This window comes from Callorhinus ursinus, unplaced genomic scaffold (assembly GCF_003265705.2).
Source record: "Callorhinus ursinus isolate GAN/ISIS: 27379988/994484 unplaced genomic scaffold, GSC_fseal_2.0 scaffold25, whole genome shotgun sequence".
NCBI classification, from domain to species: domain Eukaryota; kingdom Metazoa; phylum Chordata; class Mammalia; order Carnivora; family Otariidae; genus Callorhinus; species Callorhinus ursinus.
This window is the reverse complement of record NW_027397087.1, coordinates 30677203-30699994: the sequence shown is the minus strand read 5'-3', so window position 1 is coordinate 30699994 and position 22792 is coordinate 30677203. Positions and strand designations below refer to the sequence as shown.

Here is a 22792-nt window from a genome sequence, read left to right as displayed (position 1 = left end):
CTGTATTTGAATTGTCTTAAATGTGTGTATTTTTCTGTAGGAATGAGATTTATCATGCTCCAGAAATAGGCATTTTTTTCATACTCCTTGCTCCTTTACACATTTGCTCTTTTGTTCCATTATTTATTATTTTATTTTCTCTCTGTCATTGTCCCCATTATCTGCTTGTGTGTGTGTGTGTGTGTGTGTGTGTGTGTAGCTATTCTTAACTGAAGGGTGTTTAAGGAAGAGCTGATGTTTGAAAATGACTTATTGGGTCTTAAGCATATGAAAACAATATATGCAGTCATTTTCTTTGAAAATTATCATTGTTAACAGAACTTAAGTATCCACAGGCATCTTAGGGGGAAATATTTCATTGGAATTAATTTTAAGTTCAATTTTTATTCTTTCCATTACAGTATTTCTCAAACTCTAAGGCTTGCAGATTTCACAAATTGAGATCTGGCATCATTTTCAGAGAAAGACCTTCAGTAATGTGTAAGTAGTTTTTTTCATTTTGATTTGTTTCTATTAGTTGTTTTCTGTATTAAACACTGAAAAGTTAATTTACCAATCTCTAAACAGAATTTGGCATATATTCACCACATAATGATTATGAATAACAAATAACACAATATAGCTTACTGAAAGATGTCTTAAAATATGCCCTGGGTCACTATTATTGACCATTAGTAGAGGCAACATCCTCAAGTATGAAGAATACTGTATTAAAGGACTTGAGTCCTTGCCTTGTCTGCCACTAACTAGCTACATATCCTAAGTGAGCTGCCTTCTGTGTTTTGGTTTCTTTGGCTATAAAATGAGGGATTAGACAAGGATTAGTAATAAAATCCTTTCCCCTGGAAATGTCTGTTAGTCCCAGCTTAACTTTTTTTCTTTTTATGATAAATCAAAGGTTAGTAATCATCCAAAAGGTAGCTCTCAAATTACATAGTTTTGTTTTGATTTTTTGTGTTGGTTTTTGCTTGGAAATAGATACTGAGAGAGGAGGTTGGCTCCAAATTAGACTAGGAGACAAGTAACGCCCCCCCCAAGAAATTTGCCCCACATAGTCCACTAATTTGGGTTAACCAAGCTTGTTTTTAAAAAGTTGCATTTGCCTTGGGTGGGTTGAACCTTTTTAAAAGGAGGTCACCCTACTGGTAAGTATAATATACAAATAAGATTTCTTTCTTTTCAAAATTTCCATAGAATGCTGATCCTGAAGGAGTGCCAGTTTTCAAGGAGATAGGAGAAAGGGACAGTAAAGTAGGGGTCACATCTATGCACGGAGCTTTTGGGGGGAGAATGATAAGGAAACTAGGCAGGTTGAAGGCCAGCACTTGGTATCTGGAAGGGCTTGAGGTGGAATAAAAGTGTAGACAGAGATGTGGAAAAGTAGAACTAGACAGGAAACTCCTTGAAGGCAGAAGCTATGGCTTTCATCAATATTGTCTATCACCAGCTCCTAGAATAGTGTCAAATCTTAGTAAGCTATTTATGAAAAATGCATTGGATGAATGAATCACTCAATAAATTTCTAATTTTGCCTAAGACTGTGATGGTTTTGGTTATTGGTTACTAGACTCAAATCATCTAGGTTATTATCTCTGTCTCTTCTACATTCAACAACTCCAGATAGTATTAAGGTAATTGAGGTTCAGAAAATTGATTCTGAATTACAGAAAGACTGTACACTTGAGGGTTATAAAGTGAACTATTAATTCGTTTAACAAATATTATTTTAAGCACCCACCTTACATACTTTGGGTGCTAGCTGGGAATGAAAAAAATGGGTTACTGGTTATATTGTATAGTTCTACTTGATGGAATATTATGTAGCCATTAGTATAATTATGAAGATTATAGCAGTTTAGAAAAATGCTTACTAAATAAATATACAAATATTTATATTCTATCTTGTAATTGCATGGGGATTAGAAGGATGTTTTCTGTTCTCAAAGAAGACTAGGAAACCTTAAATATAAACCAGATTTATTATTGGGAATGGAATTGTTGAATTTGTCTTCCTTTTTGTTATTTTGTACAATTCATAAAGTTTTAAATGAAAATGCAAATAAACTTAAGTTTTATAACAAATATGAATATGTATTGACCAGAAAGAGGAAATAGTGTTTTGTCAAAGAGGAAGAGAACAAAACTAAATTTGTAGGATAGTAGATAGGTTACCTTGGTTGGAAGAAAAATGAAAGATGAAGTTTAGAAAAGATGAGAAATGAGGGTCTCTGGTTTGGTTTTAGTAATGTAAGAAAGGATGGCTAGATTACATTCTTAACTGTGGAATTACTTTTTAAAAAAAGAAAATTTCTTCTAGCCTATATATTTACGTGAACTGGAGTGAAGGATAGTCGATTAGTCCATTGTGTTATCGGTGTTATCGACCATTTTAACATATAGGTCTTGAGTTTGTGACTATTATCATTCTCTATTTGAAAGACTTTTTATCCTTTTACCATTTCAGTAATAGTTTATAATTTTGCAAAACTTCTATGCTCAGATTTTTTGTTTTTCATATATCTTTAAAATGTTACCTTTCTACTCTTTTCTTGTCCTTAGAGTTAGCCTAGGTAGAAAATGCTTAACTACTTTGACCTAAAGGAGTGATAGAAGAAATACAAAAGAATCTGAATTGATTGGGTAGATATTGAAAGGGAGAAAAACAAACCAGCCTCCATTAGTTCGTGAATGGGCAAGAGCTTTCTTATAACGATTTCTTAATTTATTTCTCATAAACATTTTAGGGCTACAGAGCATATCCTTCTTGTTTTCTATTCTCAAAGAAAATAGATGTAATTTGAAGTAAAATACTAGCTAAGGAGGTATCTGAAATTTTAAGAAGATGCCTAAAAACATTTTATAAGCTAACTCCTTAAGTTATCTAAATCATATTGAACAGGGCGCCTGGGTGGCTCAGTTGGTTAAGCGACTGCCTTCGGCTCAGGTCATGATCCTGGAGTCCCGGGATCGAGTCCCGCATCGGGCTCCCTGCTCAGCAGGGAGTCTGCTTCTCCCTCTGACCTTCCCCCCTCTCATGTACTCTCTCTCTCTCATTCTCTCTCTCAAATAAATAAAAAATAAATAAAAAAAAAAGAATTAAATCATATTGAACAAAGAAGAATTAAAAAACAGTGGTTGGTTAATGATGCAGTATTATCATTACACCAGCTTAAGTAAAATTGTGTCATGGTTTTATATTACTGTGATTTTTACAGAACTATTGGATTGACTGCTTATTTTGTACGGCCCCCAGTTTAAATGAAGTCAAAGAAATTTACGTCCAAAAAGAAAAAAAAAGGAAATTTACCTATGTACCTCCTAATTGTTTAGGGGTTTTTGCTCTCATGTACTACACTAAAAGTCCAAGTTTTGTGTGTGACGAGGAATGCTTTCCTCAAATGCTCTTTCCAAGGAATCGTTGGTGGTTCTTGCCAACACAAGGCATTTTGTCTTAATATACATGTAGTATTTTTCACGAGGATTATAATTTTCACACTCCAGTATAAGTCTCTTGGCTAAATGGAATTGTTAGAAAATACTGTTGTTCATTTCTATAGTAAAGATTTTCAGTATTTTCTTTGCCTTGTAATTTTTAACAATGTCTTCCCCCTAGGTTCTAAACCTCAAACTTATTTTAAAAACAGTTGAATTAAAATAAAAAGTAGAGGTGCATTTTCAGTATTTTATGAGTGATTTAAAGGCCATTTAGATATTGCAAGAAGTCACCTGGAATGTTGCCAACTATGTTCTTGGCATTACATATTTGGTCAGCAGTGCCTTAAAACATTTTGTTTACCTTCCTAACCACTCTCCGCCCTGAAATGAGTAAATGGAAAACAACATCAAGGCAAGAGAACTGGAGTGATATGTAATTTATTTTTTTGTCAATAAATGTAAGAAGATTTTATCACCACTTTAAAATTGATTATTTTCTTCTATGTGTTGATGAGGAATAATAATTTGTTCTCCTTTATTAGTTATTTACTGTAGTCAGTTGTAAATGAGATCAAATCATTAAAATCTGTGAATCAGGAAGATGTAACAAAATGAATTTTTCATACAAATTTCTCCCAAATATCGGCTTATTAGTATAATAGCTGTTTATTTCCAACTAGCTGGCTAAGGTAGTAGTAGCTTTCAAAAGCATTTATTAAATATATGTATGTTTTCATGATAGTACTATTCTCATTCTCTTGCCCTTCTTTCTGCATAGCAATATGTAAAACTACATAGAATGAGATAGTGACTATATGCTGTAGTTTAAATAACATGAAGTTAGTGGGGCACTTGACTAGCTCAGTTGGAAGAGCATGCGACTCTTGATCTGGGAGTTGTGAGTTCAAGCCCCACATTGGCTGTAATTATTTAATAATTATTACTTAAAAAATAAATAAATAAACTTAAATAACATGAAGTTAGAGTCTAGGAAAAAGGAGAATATTTAAATGTCTTTATTATAATGAAAGGAAAGTGTTTTACCAAGGTATTTTTAAGATTTGTATCTATCAAGAGCTTATAGCTTCAAATTCATGCACACATAAAAGCAGATAAACATATGTAGAAGCTTGGTTAACTTTTGACTTAGCAATTCTACTTTAATAAATTTTTTCTGAAGAAATAATAGCCATAGGTTTATGTTCAAGATTATCCATCATGGTATTTAAAAATATTAGCAAAGTAGAAGTAAAACTGATCAACAATAAGGAAATAGATCAATAATGTTATGTCCGTAAAATAAAATACTGTGGAGCCATTAAGAAATATTTTCAAAGACTATGTAAGGAAATGAAGGAAAAAAGTTAAATACAAAAGTGCTTTTAAAAAAGGTGCTTTAGGGGAGCCTGGGTGGCTCAGATGGTTGGACATCTGCCTTCAGGCTCAGGTCATGATCCCAGAGTCCTGGTATCAAGCCCCACGTCCGGCTCCTGGCTCGGCAGGGAGCCTGCTTTTCCCTCTCCCTCTCCCCCTGCTCATGCTCTCTCTCTCTCTCTCTCTCTCTGTATCTCTGTGTCTCGAATGAATAAATAAAATCTTAAAAAAAAAAAAGGTGCTTTAAAAAAATAATAAAAAATAAATTAAAAAGGTGCTTTTGTTCTCCTACTTTTTAGAAATAGGGTGAAACTACTTATTTTTTGTGGAGGACCTACCTATTACATGTAGTCAGCTGAGAGTGACGACTATTTAACAGTCTTCTCAAGAGACAGCTTATTACTTTCTCTTTACTGTCAGGCTAGGGGCCATTTCTGAAAAGTTTAAGCCCTTTATTTTGCACAGAAATCTTATGTGTAAGGCAGTTGCTAATTGAAGTCATATACATATAAAAGAAGTAGGAACATTTGATCCTTCTTTAGGTTTGTTTTCTAAGCAAACAGTGGGAATATTTAGAGTATATTTAAGCAATGGATACAGATTGCACAAAATGTGGCTTGAATTCTGAAAACTTACTATGTTAGCAATAAAGAAAATTCAGTAAGTTTGGGATTATGATGAAAATGGTGATAATTGTATTATAAACAAGTATACTACATAAAAATTTGTTTGCCCAAAGTTACTTTATAGTCTACAAAGTTTATTTTTTTTTTTAAAGATTTTATTTATTAGAGAGAGAGAGAACACAAGCAGGGGGAGCTGCAGGCAGAGGGGGAAGTAGGCTCCCTGCTGAGCAAGGAGCCCAATGCGGGGACCCCATCCCAGGACCCCAGGATCATGACCCGAGCTGAAGGCAGACGCATAACTGAGCCACCTAGGCATCCCAAAGTTTATTTACTTTAAACTGGCGTTTTCTAAAGCATGTTTTGAGTTTTTTTTCTAGTTTTTAAGTGGGAAAATAGGGTTCACTGTTCAAATAGACTTGGGAAATCCTGGGCTAACAAGCAAAGTTAACAGGTACCTTTATCAAAGGACTGTTGAAGCTCTCATATTTTTATATATTTTATTATAAGATATACATATTTTTATATATATATTTTATTATATATAATATATATTTTATATATACATTTTATTATATATTATAAGTATATATACCTAATTTATTTGTCCTTTTTTGCATTTATTGGAACCAAATTTAATGAGACATGTTGGAAAATATCTGTTTTATGTTAAACTTTTTCCTATAACTTATATAAGCAATGACAGTACTGTGGAGGGTGTATTCTCCTCGTTAAACAAATAAGGTTGAAATGACGCCTGAAGGAGATTTTGCTATTAAAGTGTTTGCAGATACATAATGGGATTCTACTTTGTGTATTTTTTCTTTGATTTTGTTATAAGCATGCATTATTGTTCTAATCTCTGCCCTACTTTTATTTGAAGTTCCTCTGTTTGTTGTATCTGCTGAGACTCACTCAGGGTGGGTTTTTCTTTGTATGTTTTTGTAGTTTTAGAATAGGAGGTCATCTTCAGCTGGGCTTTATCTGTGGAGAACCTGGGTTGAGGGTGTTCCCTTCTAGAACTGTTTTATATTTGCTTCCCCCAGGGTATCACTAGCCTGGGAACACAGTTATTGTTAATACCTGTTTGGAGCTTCTTGGGACTATGCATATGGCTTAAGGTCAAACCTCATATCCAAGTATGAGTAGGCCTGTTGTTATACATTCACAGGGGAGACTTTTTACCCCACCAAAGCTGGGCCCAGATTGAGGCAAACTGTTATCTCCCTGTACCAGTGGATGGATTTTTAAAATCCGCTCTTTAACTGGGGATATAGTCCTTTGAGGCTCTTGGTTCTATACAGATGTCTCAGTTCTAATTCCCTATCTTATGTGGTCCCAAAGACTTGTCTCCTGTCCCTGTAATGCCTTTTAAAACACAAACCCCAGTGGGTGGCTCAGTCTGTGAAACGTCTGCCTTCAGCTCAGGTCATGATCCCAGGGTCCTGGGATCAAGTCCTGCATTGGCTCCCTGCTCAGCGCAGAGCCTGCTTCTCCCTCTCCCTCTGCCCCTCCCCCTGCTTGTGCTCTCTTGCTCTCTCTATCAAATAAATAAATAAAATCTTAAAAAACACACACACACACACACAAACCCCTTGATTACTGAGGAAATCAGCAAATTTCCCCAACCCATTATCAGCTTATACACTGCACTCTGGTCTTTGGTTTGCTCAGTGTTTTGGGATCCTGGGAATTTCATTTTCACAGGTTAGTCTGTGCATTTACAAGGATGTGTTTTGTTGTTGTTTTTGTCATGTATTTAGGTAATCCAGGCTTCCATGTTGTAAAAAATTGAAATTCATGCATTACTTTTATATTCAGAAAATGATGCTAAATATATTCCCATTTTAAAAAACCATACATTTTACATATTAAAATGAAATGTGTAATAGTACTGTGTTTATCAGAGAAGTAGTATTCTTTCTATAGTTTTTCATTCTTATTTATGCACAAACCACTTCTATTTATTTGACTTATTAGAGGATACTACTAGTCTTTCACTTTCCTTTTAGATGTAACCTTCTGTAATGGAAGATGATTGAAGATAAAGGGCCTCGTGTTGCTGACTACTTTGTTGTAGCAGGATTAACTGATGTTTCAAAGCCTCTTGAAGAAGAAATTCACTTCAATGATGCCTGTCATAAAGTAGCTAAACCAAAAGAACCTATAACAGATGTTTCAGTGATTATTAAATCTCTTGGGGAGGAAGTGCCACGGGATTATATATGTATTGATGTTACCCCAACTGGATTGTCGGCTGATCTCAATAATGGGAGTCTTGTGGGGCCGCAGATTTACCTTTGCTACAGAAGAGGAAGAGATAAGCCTCCACTTACAGATCTAGGGTAAGTTTTTTTTTTAATTGTTGCTTTTGATGAAAATAATGTGCCTTGTAGATTTTGAAGTTCACTGTTCAATTTGTTCATTAATAAATACATGTCAGCTGGGGCGCCCAGGTGGCTCAGTCGTTAAGCGTCTGCCTTTGGCTCAGGTCATGATCCCAGGGTCCTGAGATCGAGCCCCGCATCAGGCTCCCTGCTCAGCGGGAAGCCTGCTTCTCCCTCTCCCACTCCCCCTGCTTGTGTTCCTGCTTTCGCTGTCTCTCTCTCTCTGTCAAATAAATAAATAAAATCTTTAAAAATAATAATAATAATAAATAAACACATGTCAACTTTAGAAAAATAGACACATGTTTAAAATCCTGTGTTCTCTTTCTGTGTTCTTTATACCATTTGATTGTCCCTTTGTCCTACAGGTGCCCAGCACTTTCTTCTTGTCAGAGTTTCTTTCTGTTAAGGGGAGAGACTTTGAAAACTTCTACAGGAAAGTATCAGAAAACTAGGGTATTGTCCTGACTGCAAGAATTTTAATCATTTTAAAATTAAGTGCTAGAAAAGGATGACTTTTGAGCATCAGTCTTATATCGTTGTAGATAGATGCTTAAGGCTGTATGCATCAAACAAGGATCTTGAGGTAAATTAGTGCTTTACTTAGGATATTATATTGAACTTAGGGCTCCTTTTTTCTATAACAGCTTTATTGAGATAGAATTCACATACCATACAGTTCACCTATTTAAAGTGTACAATCTGGTAGGTTTTAGTGTCTTTATAGAGTTATGCAACCATAACCACAATAAATTTTAGAACATTTTTATTATGCCAGAAAGAAACCTCATACTCATTTTAGTTTCTATCCAATTCTGCCTAACCCCCTCAGCTCTAGGCAATGCTTATTCTATTTTCTGTCTCTATGGATTTCCCTATTCTGGATATTATATAAATAGAATCATACTCTAAGGCAAAAAAAGAATAGTTTTTGTACCTGGCTTCTTTCACTTAGCATTATGTTTTCCAGGTTTATTCATGTTGTAGTATGTGTCAGTACTTTATTCCTTTACATGGCTGAATAATATTCCATTTTATGGATGTACCCCTATTTACTTATTTTCACTATTTATTGATTCATCAGTTTGATGGACATGTAGGTTGTTTCTACTTTTTGGCCACTATGAATAACACTGCTGGAAATAATCATATATAAATTTTTTTTATGGACATATGTTTTCAATTCTCTTGTGTATATATATATTTAGGAGTACAATTGCTGGGTCATATGATAACTCTGTGTTTAATCTTTTGAGGAACTGCCAGACTGTCTTCCAAAGTAGCCACGCTACTTTGCATTTCCGCCAGCAGTGTATGAAGGTTCCAGTTTCTCCACATCCTAGCCAACATTTTGTATTGTCATTTTGATTATAGCTTTCCTAATGGTAACTCATTGTGATCCTAATTTGCATTCACTTGATGGTTAATGATGTTGAACATCTTTTGAGGTACTTGTGGGCCATCTGTAAATCTTTTGAGAAATGTCTGTACAGAATCCTTTACCCATTTTTTAATTGGCTTGTCTTTTTAGTGTTGAACTTTAATAGTTCTTTACATATTTTAGATGCAAGTCCCTTATCAGATATATGATTCACAAATGTTTTCTCCCATTCTGTGGGTTGTCTTTTCACTTTCTTTATGGTATCCTTCGAAGCTAAAAAGTTTTTAATTTTGATGAAGTCTGATCTATTTTTTTCTTTTGTTGCTTGTGTTTTGGCATCAGATCTAAGAAGGCTTTTACTAATCCAAGGGCATGGGGATTTACACCTAAGTTTTTGTGTAAGAGTTTTATAGATTCAGCCTTTATATTTAGGTCTTTGATCTATTTTGAATTCATTTTTGTATATGGTTGAGGAAGGGGTCCAGCCTCACTATTTTGCTTATGGATATCCAGTTGTCCCAACACCATCTGTTGAGGAGAATATTCTTTCCCCATTTTCAAATATTAATAGGCCATTAATAGGCCATAGATGTATGTACTGGGTTTATTTCTGGACTCTCAATTCTGTTTTGTCTACATGTCTTATCTTTGTGCCAGTACTACACAGGTTTTTTTTAACTTTTTTTTTAAGATTTTATTTATTTGTCAGAGAGAGAGAGGGAGCACAAGCAGAGGGAGCGGCAGGCAGAGGGAGAAGCAGGCTCCCCACTGAGCAGGGAGCCCGATGTGGGACTCCATCCCAGGACCCTGGGATCATGACCTGAGCCGAAGGCAGATGCTTAACCAACTGAGCCACCCAGGCATCCCCACAGTTTTGAATACTGTAGTTTTGTAGTAAGTTTTTACATTGAAATGTGAGTCTTCCAACTTTGATCATTTTGAAGATCATTTTGACTATTCTGTCTGTGTCCCTTGAATTTCCGTATGAATCTTAGGATCAGCTCGTCAGTTTTTTTTTTTTTTTTGACTGCCTATCAGATTTTTTTTGTAATTTAAATTCAATTAATTAACATATAGTGTATTATTAGTTTCAGAGGTAGAGTTTAGTGATTCATCAGTTGCATGTCACACCCAGTGCTCATTAGATCAAGTGTCCTCCTTAATGCCCATTACCCAGTTACCCCGTCCTTCCACCCACCTCTCCTCCAGCAACCCTCAGTTTGTTTTATAGTTATAGTTAAGAGTCTCTTATGGTTTGTCTCCCTCTCTGATTTCTTCTTATTTTATGTTTCCCTCCCTTCCTGTATGATTCTCTGTTTTGTTTCTTAAATTCCACATATGAGTGAAATCATATAATTGTCTTTCTCTGATTGACTTATTTCTCTTAGCATAATACCCTGTAGTTCTATCCACATCATTGCAAATGGTAAGATTTCATTTTTTTGATGGCTGAGTAATATTCCATTGTGTGTGTGTGTGTGTGTGTGTGTGTGTGTGTGTGTGTGTGTGTATGTATCACATCTTCTTTATTCATCTGTCAATAGACAACTGGCTCTTTCCATATTTTGGCTATTATGGAAACTGCTGCTATAAACATTGGGGTGCAGTTGCCCCTTCGGATCACTATGTTTGTATCCTTTGGGTAAAACCTAGTAGTGCAATTGCTGGGTCATAGGGTAGTTCTATTTTTAACTTTTTGAGGAACCTCCATACCATTTTCCAGAGTGGCTGTACCAGCTTGCATTCCCACCAGCAGTATAAGGGGTTCCCCTTTCTCCATAAGTTTACCAACATCTATTGTTTCCTGACTTGTTAATTTTAGCCATTCTGACTGGTGTGAGGTGGTATCTCATTGTGGTTTTGATTTATATTTTTCTGATGCCGAGTGATGTTGAGCATCTTTTCATGTGTCTGTTGGCCATCTGGATGTCTTCTTTGGAAAAGTGTCTATTCATGTCTTCTGTCCATTTCCTGACTGGATTATTTGTTTTTCGGGTGTTGAGTTTGATAAATTCTTTATAGATTTTTGGATACTCAGCTTGTCAATTTTTGCAAAGATCGGGGTTCTTTTTAATATGAATATATATATGTATATGTATTTATCTTTACATTTATATATTTCTCCTTTACATATATGTATCTTTACATTCATATATTTCTCTCTTACATATATATAAAATATATATTCATCTTTTAAAAAGAACCCCTATCTTTGCAGAAATTGACATTATATATACATAATATAATATATATTATATATGCAAAAGGAGAATATATAAATGTAAATATATATATATATATGGAGCAAAAGAGGAACGATATTTTAATGATAGAAAAATAAGATTCCCACTGAAAAACAAAGAAAAAGGCCTAAGGAAAGCTACAGGTAGCTCTAATATTAATGTCTTCAAAATCGATAAAGAGTTTATAAGAAATAAAGATTAGCCTTCTTGTTTTCATTGCTCAGTTGCAAAAGAGCATGCACTTAACTTGGAATGTTTGAGTTAAAAATAAAGAAGATATCAATATCCCTACTGATGTCACCAGAATGGGCTTTAAATTTCCATCTCCTATTATATTAAGTCTGAAAGTGGACAGTCATGTTTACTAATGCCTGAGGGGAGATAGAATGAATTGGAAAAGTTCCTCAAATCTCTTCTACTTTAAAAATTCTATCATCTAATGTTTTGTATCAAAAATCAATTTTTATTCTCTTCATGAAGGAATTCTAGTAATTTTAACTTGGTTTCAGAACAGCAACTATATTACTTCTTTTTTTTTTTAAGATTTTTATTTATTTATTTGTCAGAGAGAGAGAGCACAAGCAGGGAGAGTGGCAGGCAGAAGGAGAAGTAGGCTCCCCACTGAGCAAGGAGCCCAGTGCAGGACTCGATCCCAGGACCCTGGGATCATGACCTGAGCCGAAGGCAGACACTCAACAACTGAGCCACCCAGAAGCCCTATTATACTGCTTCTTATAAAGCTTAATGTATTTAGTAAATGGCTTGGGAAAGTAAGCCAGCTGTTAGGTCTTTTGTTTGTTTGTTTCAAGTTTTTATTTCTTTATTAAAGATTTAGTTACTTATTTGAAAGAAAGAGACACAGAAAGAGAGAGCAGAGAGAGGAGACAAGCAGACTCCCCCCTGAATGGGGAGGCTGACATGGAACTTGAACCCAGGACCCTGAGATCATGACCTGAGCCAAAGTCAAGAGTTGGATGCTTAACCAACTGAGCCCCCCAGGCAACCCTCAAGTTTTTATTTAAATTCTAGTTAGTTGACTGTAGTGTAATATTGGTTTCAGGAGTAGAATTTAATGATTCATCACTTATATATAACACCCAGTGCTCATCCCAACAAGTGCCCTCCTTAATACCCATCATCTGCCTTGACCATGCCCTGCTCACCTACCTTCCAGCAACCCTCAGTCTGTTCTCTATAGTTAAGAGTCTCTTATAGATCTTCTTTTCAAAAGATTAGGTAATTTGCTCCTGTGACCACTGATCATCCTCAGAATTATAGATTGTGGATGACAGGAAGGGAATCTTGCAGATTTTTGTTAGGATGTTGGAATTTCCTAATTTAGATATGAGGAATTTTCCAAGTATAGGAAGGATTCTCCAATAGTTAAGGGCTTAAACTGGAATAAATAAATTAACCACTCTTATAAATATCCCCCTTTTCTGTCATTGTGGAGGATAGGGCAACATTTTTAAGAGCCTTTGAAAAGCTTAGTTTAGGTAGACAAGAAAAGTTCCTAACAATATAAAAATAAAAAATAATAACACAAGTAATATATATAACAGCATAATACCTGATTAAAGAAAACAGGTATCTTATGTTTCAAATGTATTTATATTCCATATCTTTAAGAAATTCAAGGTAATAAATGGTGGTTTGTTTTGTGTTGTATTTTGTTTTCTTGTTTTCTTGTTTTCAATTGAGTATCTGTTTTCCAGACACTATTTTGGAGGCCTTATTTATACTCTTATCTAATTCTCTCAAGATCCTGTGGGTTAGATTTTTAAAATTTTTTTTTAAGATTTTATTTATTTATTTGACAGAGAGAGCACAGCGAGAGAGCACAAGCAGGAGAAGGGGTGGAGGGAGAGGGGGGAAGCAGACTCCCTGCTGAGTAGGGAGCCTGACGTGGGGCTTGATCCCAGGACCCTGTGATCATGACCTGAGGACACTTAACCAACTGAGCTACCCAGGCACCCCTTGATTTTTGAATGTTATAGCTGATTAGTACAAGGCTCAAAGAGATTAAATATTTGCCTAAGAGAATACAGCTAGTAACAGGTAGTAGAAATTTGATTGAGATGTGTCTAACTTTTCTCTGTTACAATGCCTTTTTTTAAAGATTAAAAAAAAAAACAGCAAGATCAAAAAGAGGAGGAGGAGTAAGCATTTAAGTTAACATTAGGATAAATATAGTTGCTATGATTAAGCATCAAATTTAGCCCTAAATTTTCAAAATAAAATGTTGAAAGAAAAATTTAAGTTTGCTGACAGCCATGACAAAAAGGGAAATTAAAAATTATATTAGAAAGAAATAATTTGACCAATTTTTGGCACTTAATTTTATTTGAATAATGGGATTTTATAAAAGGAAATACTGATATTGAGGATATTGCCTGTTATAACAATTTTTATAGCAAATGCAGAAACACAATATAGTAGAGCTTTAAAGTTTTTTTTTTTTCCTCATGCCAGGGAGTTAGCAGTAAAATACAAATCAGTGAATTCTCTGAGGGAATAGACTAATATTATTCCAGTATGATGTTTTCCTTGTATGTGAATGTACTTCTTAGAGGATTTAATGAATGGATGGCTGGACTGACCATTAATAAAAGCCTACCATTTTACCACAATAAAAAAAAGAAGAAGAAATGTCTTTCACCCATCCTTTTGCTTACAGATGGATTTGAGGTTATTTTCTCTTTTGAAAACCTATAGCTGTCTCTTAAATTTGAGAGCATTTGGAGGTAAAAGTGTGCATGCAGGTTCTATAATATTTGGCAAGGAGCCTTTTGTAAAATTTCAACTTTGACTAAATTATAAAATTGCTTTTTCTAAAGAAGATGCTTGTTTTTAGAGACAAAAATAAATAAATGAATCTATTAAATGGAATGCTAAAGCAAGTGCCTCTGCACTTACTTGTTGCCAATATGTGGTTTATGCTAACAAACACAAAAGATAATCTGAATTTTCCTTACATTATTTTAGTTTTTGGTGGGGAAACCACTCTTCCTTTAGTCTTATATGGGACAGTGCAACTCAAACTTGCAGTAAGATTGGAGTATTTGCTACATTTAAGGATCAGTTTATGATACCTGACAGTATTACCTATCTGTTTGAAGATGTTTTGCATTTGTGTAGTTATTTATGTATTTTTCTTTTAGGGTTTTGTATGACTGGAAAGAAAGATTGAAACAGGGATGTGAAATTATTCAGAGTACTCCCTACGGACGCCCTGCAAATATTAGTGGTAGTACCTCATCACAAAAAATATATATCACTTTCCGAAGAGCCTCTGAAAACATGACTCAGAATACATTGGCTGTCACGGACATATGTATTATTGTACCCAGTAAAGGAGAAAGTCCACCACACACATTTTGCAAAGTCAACAAGAATCTCAATAACAGTATGGTAAGTGACTCTTTTGTACTGATAAAATTAGCCACTGATGAGAAAAGCATAATTTAAAATCTCTGAAAAACAGTGTAACATAATAACTGAATTAAAAAATATGTTGTCGGGTTTTTTTTCATATTTTATTTATTTGAGAGAGAGCATGAGGGGGGTGGTGGGGCAGAGGGAGAGGGAGAAGAAGACTCCCCACTGAGCAAGGAGCGAGACGCAGGGCTTGATCCCAGGACCCTGAGATCATGACCTGAGCCAAAGGCAGATGCTTAACCGACTGAGCCAGCCAGGCACCCCCTAAAAATATGTTTTTAAAGATGTTGGATATTTTATTTTTGGAAAAGTACTTTAGTTGTACTTTCAATTGTACTTTCAAAAGGAGCTGTACAAAAAGTTTGCTCTCTTGCTTGCTTTCTAATTAAAAGCATATTTTTTTCCCTTACTGGAAATGTAACACACTAGCCAAGGGTAATCCCTTTACTTGTGCACTAGATGCTGTATACTTACCTATTTGAGGACATGGCTTCAGCAATTCTTCCTACTTTTTTGGGAACCATCAGTCTTTCTCTGTTGGATTATTTCCTCCAGCATGCAAAGCATGTTGCAATATTGCCCATCTTTACAAAACTTCTTGACCCCTGTGTGCACCTCCATTCTTTACCTCATTTCATTGCTCTCCTTTTCAATACATCTCAGAAGAGGGGACTATATTCTGTCCTCTTCCTCATTTTGACTCTCTAGTTAGGCTTTTGTCTCTGTCATGCCACCAAGATTGTTCTTGTTGAATCCAGTGGTTTTAATTTGTAAATTTTCAGTAGGTTTTGACATAGCTATCACTTCTTCCTTCTTGAAACCGTGGCAGGAAGATAAGATGTATTCTCTTACTTTTTCCTCCTACCTTACCCCATTCCCCTTCTGCCTTTGCTAATTCCTAACCACTGCACAATGCAGTGCCCCAGGGCTCAGTCCTCAGACCATTTATCTTTATCATCTAAACTCAGTCCCTTGATGATTTAATCATTTAAATACAGGTTATCTGTGGTTGGCTTCTAAATTTGTGTGTCTAGCTTGGACCTCTGTAATTCATCTCTTCTTGGACATCTTATCGAATAAATCATCTCAAAATTTAACATGTCTAAAACTCAACTCCTCGTGTGCCTCTCCCAACCTGTTTAGCCCATAGTCGTGCTCATCTAGCAAATGGAAATTCCACTCTTCTAGTTACTCAGACTAAAAACCTTGCAGTAATCCTTAACCTTTCTCTTCTCCTTTTCTTTTGTAAATTCTGTTGACTCTAATTTCAAAATATATCTTAAACTTGACCACTACTCACCCTCTCTATTGCCACAACCCTGGTCCTGTTTATTATTGTGGAGGTTGAGCATCTTCTAATATATAACAACAGTATCGAATGACTGAATACTACTGAATTAAATGGATGTTGCCACAATTTATTTATTCCAACTTTTATTGTAAGACATTTAGATCTAATTTTTTATATTATGAGCGAAACTGTTATGAACATAGTCACAATTAAATTTTCTATAGAATAATTTACATTTATTGAGCTCTTACGTGCTATATACTATTCTAAGTATTTCATATCCATTAACCCAGTTAATACAACCACCCTGAATGGTGTTTCCCACCCCACCCCCCAACCCCCCACCTCCATTTTACAGAGAAGGAAATTTGAGAGTTAAAAAGGCTGTTACTTGCCCAAGGTCACACCTTCAATAAGCAGTTGAACCAAGATTCAAACCCAAACTAAGAACTCTAGAACCAAACTCCAAAACACTATACTGAATTGCTAGATTATTTCCTTATATCCTGGAATTTGTAGATCAAAGCTTTACTTTTAACATTTTTATCCCCGAAGGTTTAACCAATTTATATCCTACCAACAAAATATAGAGGTTTTAGGTTTTTTTTAAAATAACCGTCAATAGTTGGATTTTTAATCACAAATTTTCAAACTTAATTTCTTAAAGATCCTAGAGCAGATATGTACATTGTCCTGTTATAACTATGTAAATGAATACTTTGCTAAGATTTAAAAGATTTTATACACATCTCATTTATTAAATTTTTATGGGAAGCTGATTTTTTAAATTATTTATTTTCTGTTAAGCTAGCAACATGAGAAACACTGAAGGTTTAGATAAAGCTAGAAGAGGAAGAACTGAAGTGTATTGATATGTGGCTGGATACAGTGCAGATTTTGAAACCCTGAAAAAGTTTTGAACTCCCTCAGTAAGATAGTAAAATAGATTTGTGTTGTAGTGGTTAAGGTCAGTATAGCCCAGTGTGTCAGAGTACAGACTCTGGAGCCAGAGTGTCTGGATATGAATCCTAATTCTGACACTTACTGGCTCTGTGACCTGTGACCTTGGGCAAGTGACTTAATCTCTCTATGCATCAATTTTACGATTGTAAAGTGAGGATGACAATAGCATCTAACTCATAAGGTATTATGATGATTAAATGAATTTAGAACTGTGTCCCAGTCCACATATGAAAGTACTGTATGTGTGTTAGCTTGTTACCTGTAAGCATCTTCCAATCCCAGATTTTCTTTAAGAAAATCTGCAACTTGAAGTAGTAGCAGTATTTGTTTAAAATCTTCAAATAGGGGGGCGCCTGGGTGGCTCAGTCAGTTAAGCATCTGCCTTCTGCTCAGGTCATGATCCCAGAGTCCCGGGATTGAGCCCCACATTGGACTCCCTGCCCAGCAGGGAGTCTGCTTCTCTCTCTGCCCCTCACCCCACTTGAGCACTCGCTCTTGCTCTCTCTCAAATAAATAAATAAAATCTTAAAAAAAATAAAATCTTTAGGTAATTCAAAAAATGGATATTTGACAGTATCTAACTTGTATCCTAAACAAATTATCTGCAGCAATGCAACACCTAATTAGATGACCATTTTTTTGTCAATAGCCATTTAAAAATAAAATGCCCCATCCTTTCATGCCATCCTTACATATTATTTTGGCTTGGTGATGACAGGTGATAATTGGAGAGATTATGTTGGAGAAAAAAAATCATGGTAGCAAACAAGAGTTTACAGGCCTTACGTGGTACTGAGAGTGATGGCAAGAAAGGTTTTTGAACTTCTGTGATGTGATGTCCAGCTTAATATCATTTTAGATTTGGTGTGGTATTTGAGCAAGTTTGTGCAGGCTCACAGGACTTCCCATTTTCCCATTAGTGAATTTTCCATTTATTTTGTGGATGTGTTGGTTTTTGATTCAAAGTAAATTGACAGTGTCATTAGAACCATTTCTAGGTTTTATTAGTTAATCAAGGTGTTCAAGGTAGAGTTACTGCATTGAAACTGAAACCAGAGATAGGAGTTTCTGCTTTTCCTTATCCTGAAACATTGGTCCCAGTATTGTCAGAAAGCATTTATTCTCTCCTAAAAGAAGAAAGAAGAATGTAACATAGTATGAACAGAAATGGACTCCATCTAAACTACAGATTTGAACTCCAGATTATGTGTTTTAGACAAGTTCCTTGACTCTTTGTGCCTCAGTTTCCTCATTCATGAAATAGGAATAAAGTAGTACTTTATTTCATAGGCTTTTGTGAAGATTCAATGAAATTTTTTTTTTTAATTTGACAGAGAGGGGTAGAGAGAGAGAGAGTACAAGGAGGGGGAGCGGCAGGCAGAGGGAGAGGGAGAAGCAGGCTCCCCGCTGAGCAGGGAGCTGGATGTAGGACTCAATCCCAGGACCCTGGGAGCATGACCTGAGCCGAAGGCAGACGCTTAACAGTCTGTGCCACCCAGGCACCCCCATTGAATTAATATTTTTAAATAACTTTGGATAGAGTCTGGTACACAGTAAGTGGTTTATAAATGCTAGCTATACATTTGGTTAACTGTGCTTCATCAGTCCTTTTTATGTGTATTTAATGTCTGAGGAAGAATTTTTCTTTTTTTCAGTTGTATTGAAATATAATTGACATTCAGCAAGGAAGAACTTTTTTATTTTTATTTTTGCCCAGTGTTTAAGCTCCTCCTAAATTCTTTTAAGAAATATTAAGCAATGGGTTGTGGTTTATATCTATTTATAATCTTTGTTTCCATCAACTATAAGGTAGTAAAAGCAAATTTAGTTCTTTGGAGCAGATGTACAATGACTTCTTACCTTTCAGAAAATTTAAAATAGACATGCAATATAGGAAACTTATGTTCATGTCTGTCTAATGTATATATAAAGAATCAGGAAGTGGTTAGGATTAAATTATTGATGTGTTGATAATACCCAGCAATAGTTATGTAGCTGACTCTTGTTTTTGAAGATTAGGTAGCTTGAATGAAAGTCATCTACTAGGTTTCTAAGCCAGGGAAACAAAGAAAAACCAATCTAATGGATATGATATGTGTGTTGAATCTTTCCTCAAATTCCTACATGATTTTTGTACCAGGCTTACAGCTTTGGCCTCAAAAGGAATATCCCCCACCCTCCCATTAAGCTTATAGAAAGAGTTTTAACTTTGGACTGTAAGCCTTAAATGATTTGAACTTTGATTGATTTAAAGGAGAAGCATATTTTAGAGCCAAAAGAGAACTTAAAAGTACTCAGGTGGTTCAAAAATGCTAGTCAGGGTGCTCTGATTCACAAGCTAGCTTTTTGGCAAATTTGGGACCATCTCCTCAGTTTTTTTTTTTTAATATTTTATTTATTTATTTATTTGAGAGAGAGAATGAGATAGAGCATGAGAGGGGGGAGGGTCAGAGGGAGAAGCAGACTCCCTGCTCAGCAGGGAGCCCGATGTGGGACTCAATCCTGGGACTCCAGGATCATGACCTGAGCCAAAGGCAGTCGCTTAACCAACTAAGCCACCCAGACACCCCATCTCCTCAGTTTTTGACTCATTGAGAGTATTAAACTCTTTGCAAATGGTTCTTGTTTTACAACCTTTTAAGAATGTCAGTATTTGATCTAGCAAGGTTATTTAGAAAAATAGAGTTATAGGGATGCCTCGGTGGCTCAGTCAGCTAACCGTGTGCCTTCAGCTCAGGTCATGATCCCAGGGTCTTGCGATCGAGTCCTGCGTTGGGCTCCTTGCTCACCAGGGAGCCTGCTTCTCCCTCTGCCTGCCGCTCCCCCTGCTTGTGTGTGCTCTCTCTCTCTCCCTACCTGACAAGTAAATAAATAAAACCTTTTTTTTTAAAAAGGAGAGTTACTAACTAAGCAAGTAATTAAATCATGTACCTAATCCCCCCCCAAAAAAAGGTATCTGAAAGTATGTTTTTGTCATGTAAACCACAATATGGGTACTTTATTTATAAGTTAAACATTTAAAGTATTTCCAGAACAATGGTTCCTCCTACTTTCTTTTTCACTGAACCTTGTATATAAAAAGCTTCAGAAAACCCTCTTTTAGTTTTGATATCCATGGTTCTTTTCCTCCAGAGCTCCATAACTTTTACTGTTATCTCTAAGTCCCTGTTTTTTATTTTAGAATATTTGTTTTGGTTTCTACCATATCCAATGGTCATGTAGTTCCCTTCTTATCATCACAAAGGTTATCATTGAGGGTTTTTTGTTATCTTTACAAATTGGTTATTAGGAACTGGAGTTGGGGCCTATCGGTAGAAGGTCTTTTATTTATATATTTGTACACACCTCAGAAACTAAACGTCTAGTTTGCCTACATTCATAATATCCACTTGACTTTTATATACATGCTTTTTTTTTTTAAGATTTATTTATTTGAGAGAGAGTGTGCACAAGAGGGGTAAGGGGAGAGGGAGAGAGAATCTCAAGCAGACTGTGCTGAGCACGGAGCCTGACATGGGGCTTGATTCCATGACCCTGAGGTCATGACCTGAGCCAAAACCAAGAGTCAGTCACTCAACTGACTAAGCCACCCAGGCACCCCTATACATCCATTCTTTTGATGCAAAAGTATTAAAACATTTATAAAAATAAAATGCCAACACAGCAATGAGCATAATTGAATGTCCTAAGCACAATTTAACATACTACTTTGCTGGAGACACATGAAAAATGTTTAAGAAAGCAAGAAAAATTTCTAGATGAGGAGTCAACATACTGCATCATTGTTCATAATAACCCCACCCCCAAAAAAGGAAATAATCCAAGTGTCTATTAGTAGAGGAATGATTAAAATAAACGGTGTGGTTCATTTATTAATGAAATAATACCCAGTAGTTCAGATGAAGAAATTAGATCTCTATCAACTTTACTAATTATCCCAAAAACATATTAATGGGTTAAAAAAAGCAAGCCATAAAAGCATATATTCAGCATCTCACCATTTATGTTAAATTAAAAAGTGCACAAAAGAATAATATATACTTATAGATGTAGTAGAAAGTTTTTAAATGCATGTGAATGAAATGCACTAACTCCAGTCTAGTAGTTAACTCTGGAGGACAGAAAGGGATGGAAGATGAGGCTTTAGCTAAACCTGTAATTTTTTTGTTTCTTTATGAATTAAAACATTTGAAGCAAATATGTTAAATTATTAAACCTTTGTTAAATCTAAGGGATGAGTATATAGGTGTTTGTTATAGTAGTCTCTTAATAATTAAAAATATTTCTTGGGGCTCCTGGGTGGCTCAGGTAGTTAAGCATCCAGCTCTTGATTTCTGCTCAGGTTTGTGATCTCAGTGTCATGGGATCCAGCCCTGCATCCAGCTCTGTGCTCAGCATGGAGTCTGCTTCAGATTTCCTCTGTCCTTCTCCCTCTGCCCCTCCCTGTGTGCACTCACACGTACTCGCTCTCTCAAGTAAATAAATAAATAAATAAAATCTTTTAAAACTATTTCTTAAAGTAAATTAATTTTCTCTATATATTTGTCTTCAGTGCTGTGAATTGGTCCCCACACACTGGCTCGTGTGGGTACTCCATCATGTGTGCACAAATACATCCTCTCACATTCATTCAACAAATATTTTTTAAGCATTTCTACATAACAGGCGCTGTTTTCGGTGCTACAGATACAGCAGTGAACAAAACAAAGCCCTTACCATCATAAAACCTATATTCTAGTGGTGGGAAGCAGATAATAAGTAAGAAAATATACAATATGCCACATAGTAGTAAGTGCTATGGAGGAGAAAAAAGCAAGATGGGATGATCAGGGGGACTGGGTAGGGTAGAGGGAAGATTGCTATTGCATAAGATGTTGAAGGAAGGGCTCTCTAATGAAGTGACCTTTGAGTTGAGACCTAAAAGAGGTGAGGAGGGAGTGTGCCGTGTGCATGTATCTGTCACCATCTAATGTCAAGTAGTGAATCTCCCAAGTTAAGTCTCCACTTCAAACCTCTCGCCTTATTTCCATTTGATTCTTCGCTTTGGATGTTTAATAGATGTTTCAAACCTATCATATCTAAAAGTGAACTCCTTTTCTTCACCCCCCAGTCTGCTTTACCCACAGTTTCCCCATCTCAGTTGCGCTGGGACTAGAAATTTGAGACTCCTTTGGGAGAAGCTGTTATAGAAAACAATGGGACTGAATGAATGAGATCATTTACAGTAAGAAAAGGAGAGATGGCATTCAATGATCAGGAAAAGAGAGAGGAGGAGACTGAGGAGTGGCCAGAGATTTGGTGGGGAGGTGCCAGGAGAATGTGATGCCTCAAAAGATGAGAACATGTTTCAGGGAGTCGTTAGTAGTATCCAAATCTGCTGAGGTTAAATGAGAGGAAGACTAGGAAACAACTGTTAGACTTGGCATCATTAAAGTTGTTCAAGTGTTCTCTTAAGGAAGGATGGGATTAACACCTGACTGGGAATGGATTCCGGAGCGAATGGGAAACAAGGAAATGGATATAGCAAATTCTAACTCTTCAGTTTTGGTATAAAGAGCTGGAGAAAGATCTGGCAATATTGGAAAGAGGTTGTGGAATCTAAAGACAGGTATACCCATGAGTAGATATTTCTTGATCATTTCTGCCCAAAGTTTGGA

General features: G+C 35.7%; 1 protein-coding gene across 10 annotated transcripts in view; it reads left to right on the top strand.

The window, feature by feature from the left end:
• Positions 1-22792, top strand: part of DENND4A (DENN domain containing 4A) — a 144917-nt gene that overhangs the window by 46306 nt on the left and 75819 nt on the right. For all 10 annotated transcript variants that reach the window (XM_025884611.2, XM_025884612.2, XM_025884617.2 and 7 more), the window contains exons 2-4: positions 402-480; positions 7445-7777; positions 14605-14854. In XM_025884611.2, coding sequence (XP_025740396.1) covers positions 7467-7777; positions 14605-14854 — 561 coding nt within the window. In that variant the 5' untranslated portion in view covers positions 402-480; positions 7445-7466. The remainder of the gene's footprint in view (positions 1-401; positions 481-7444; positions 7778-14604; positions 14855-22792) is intronic.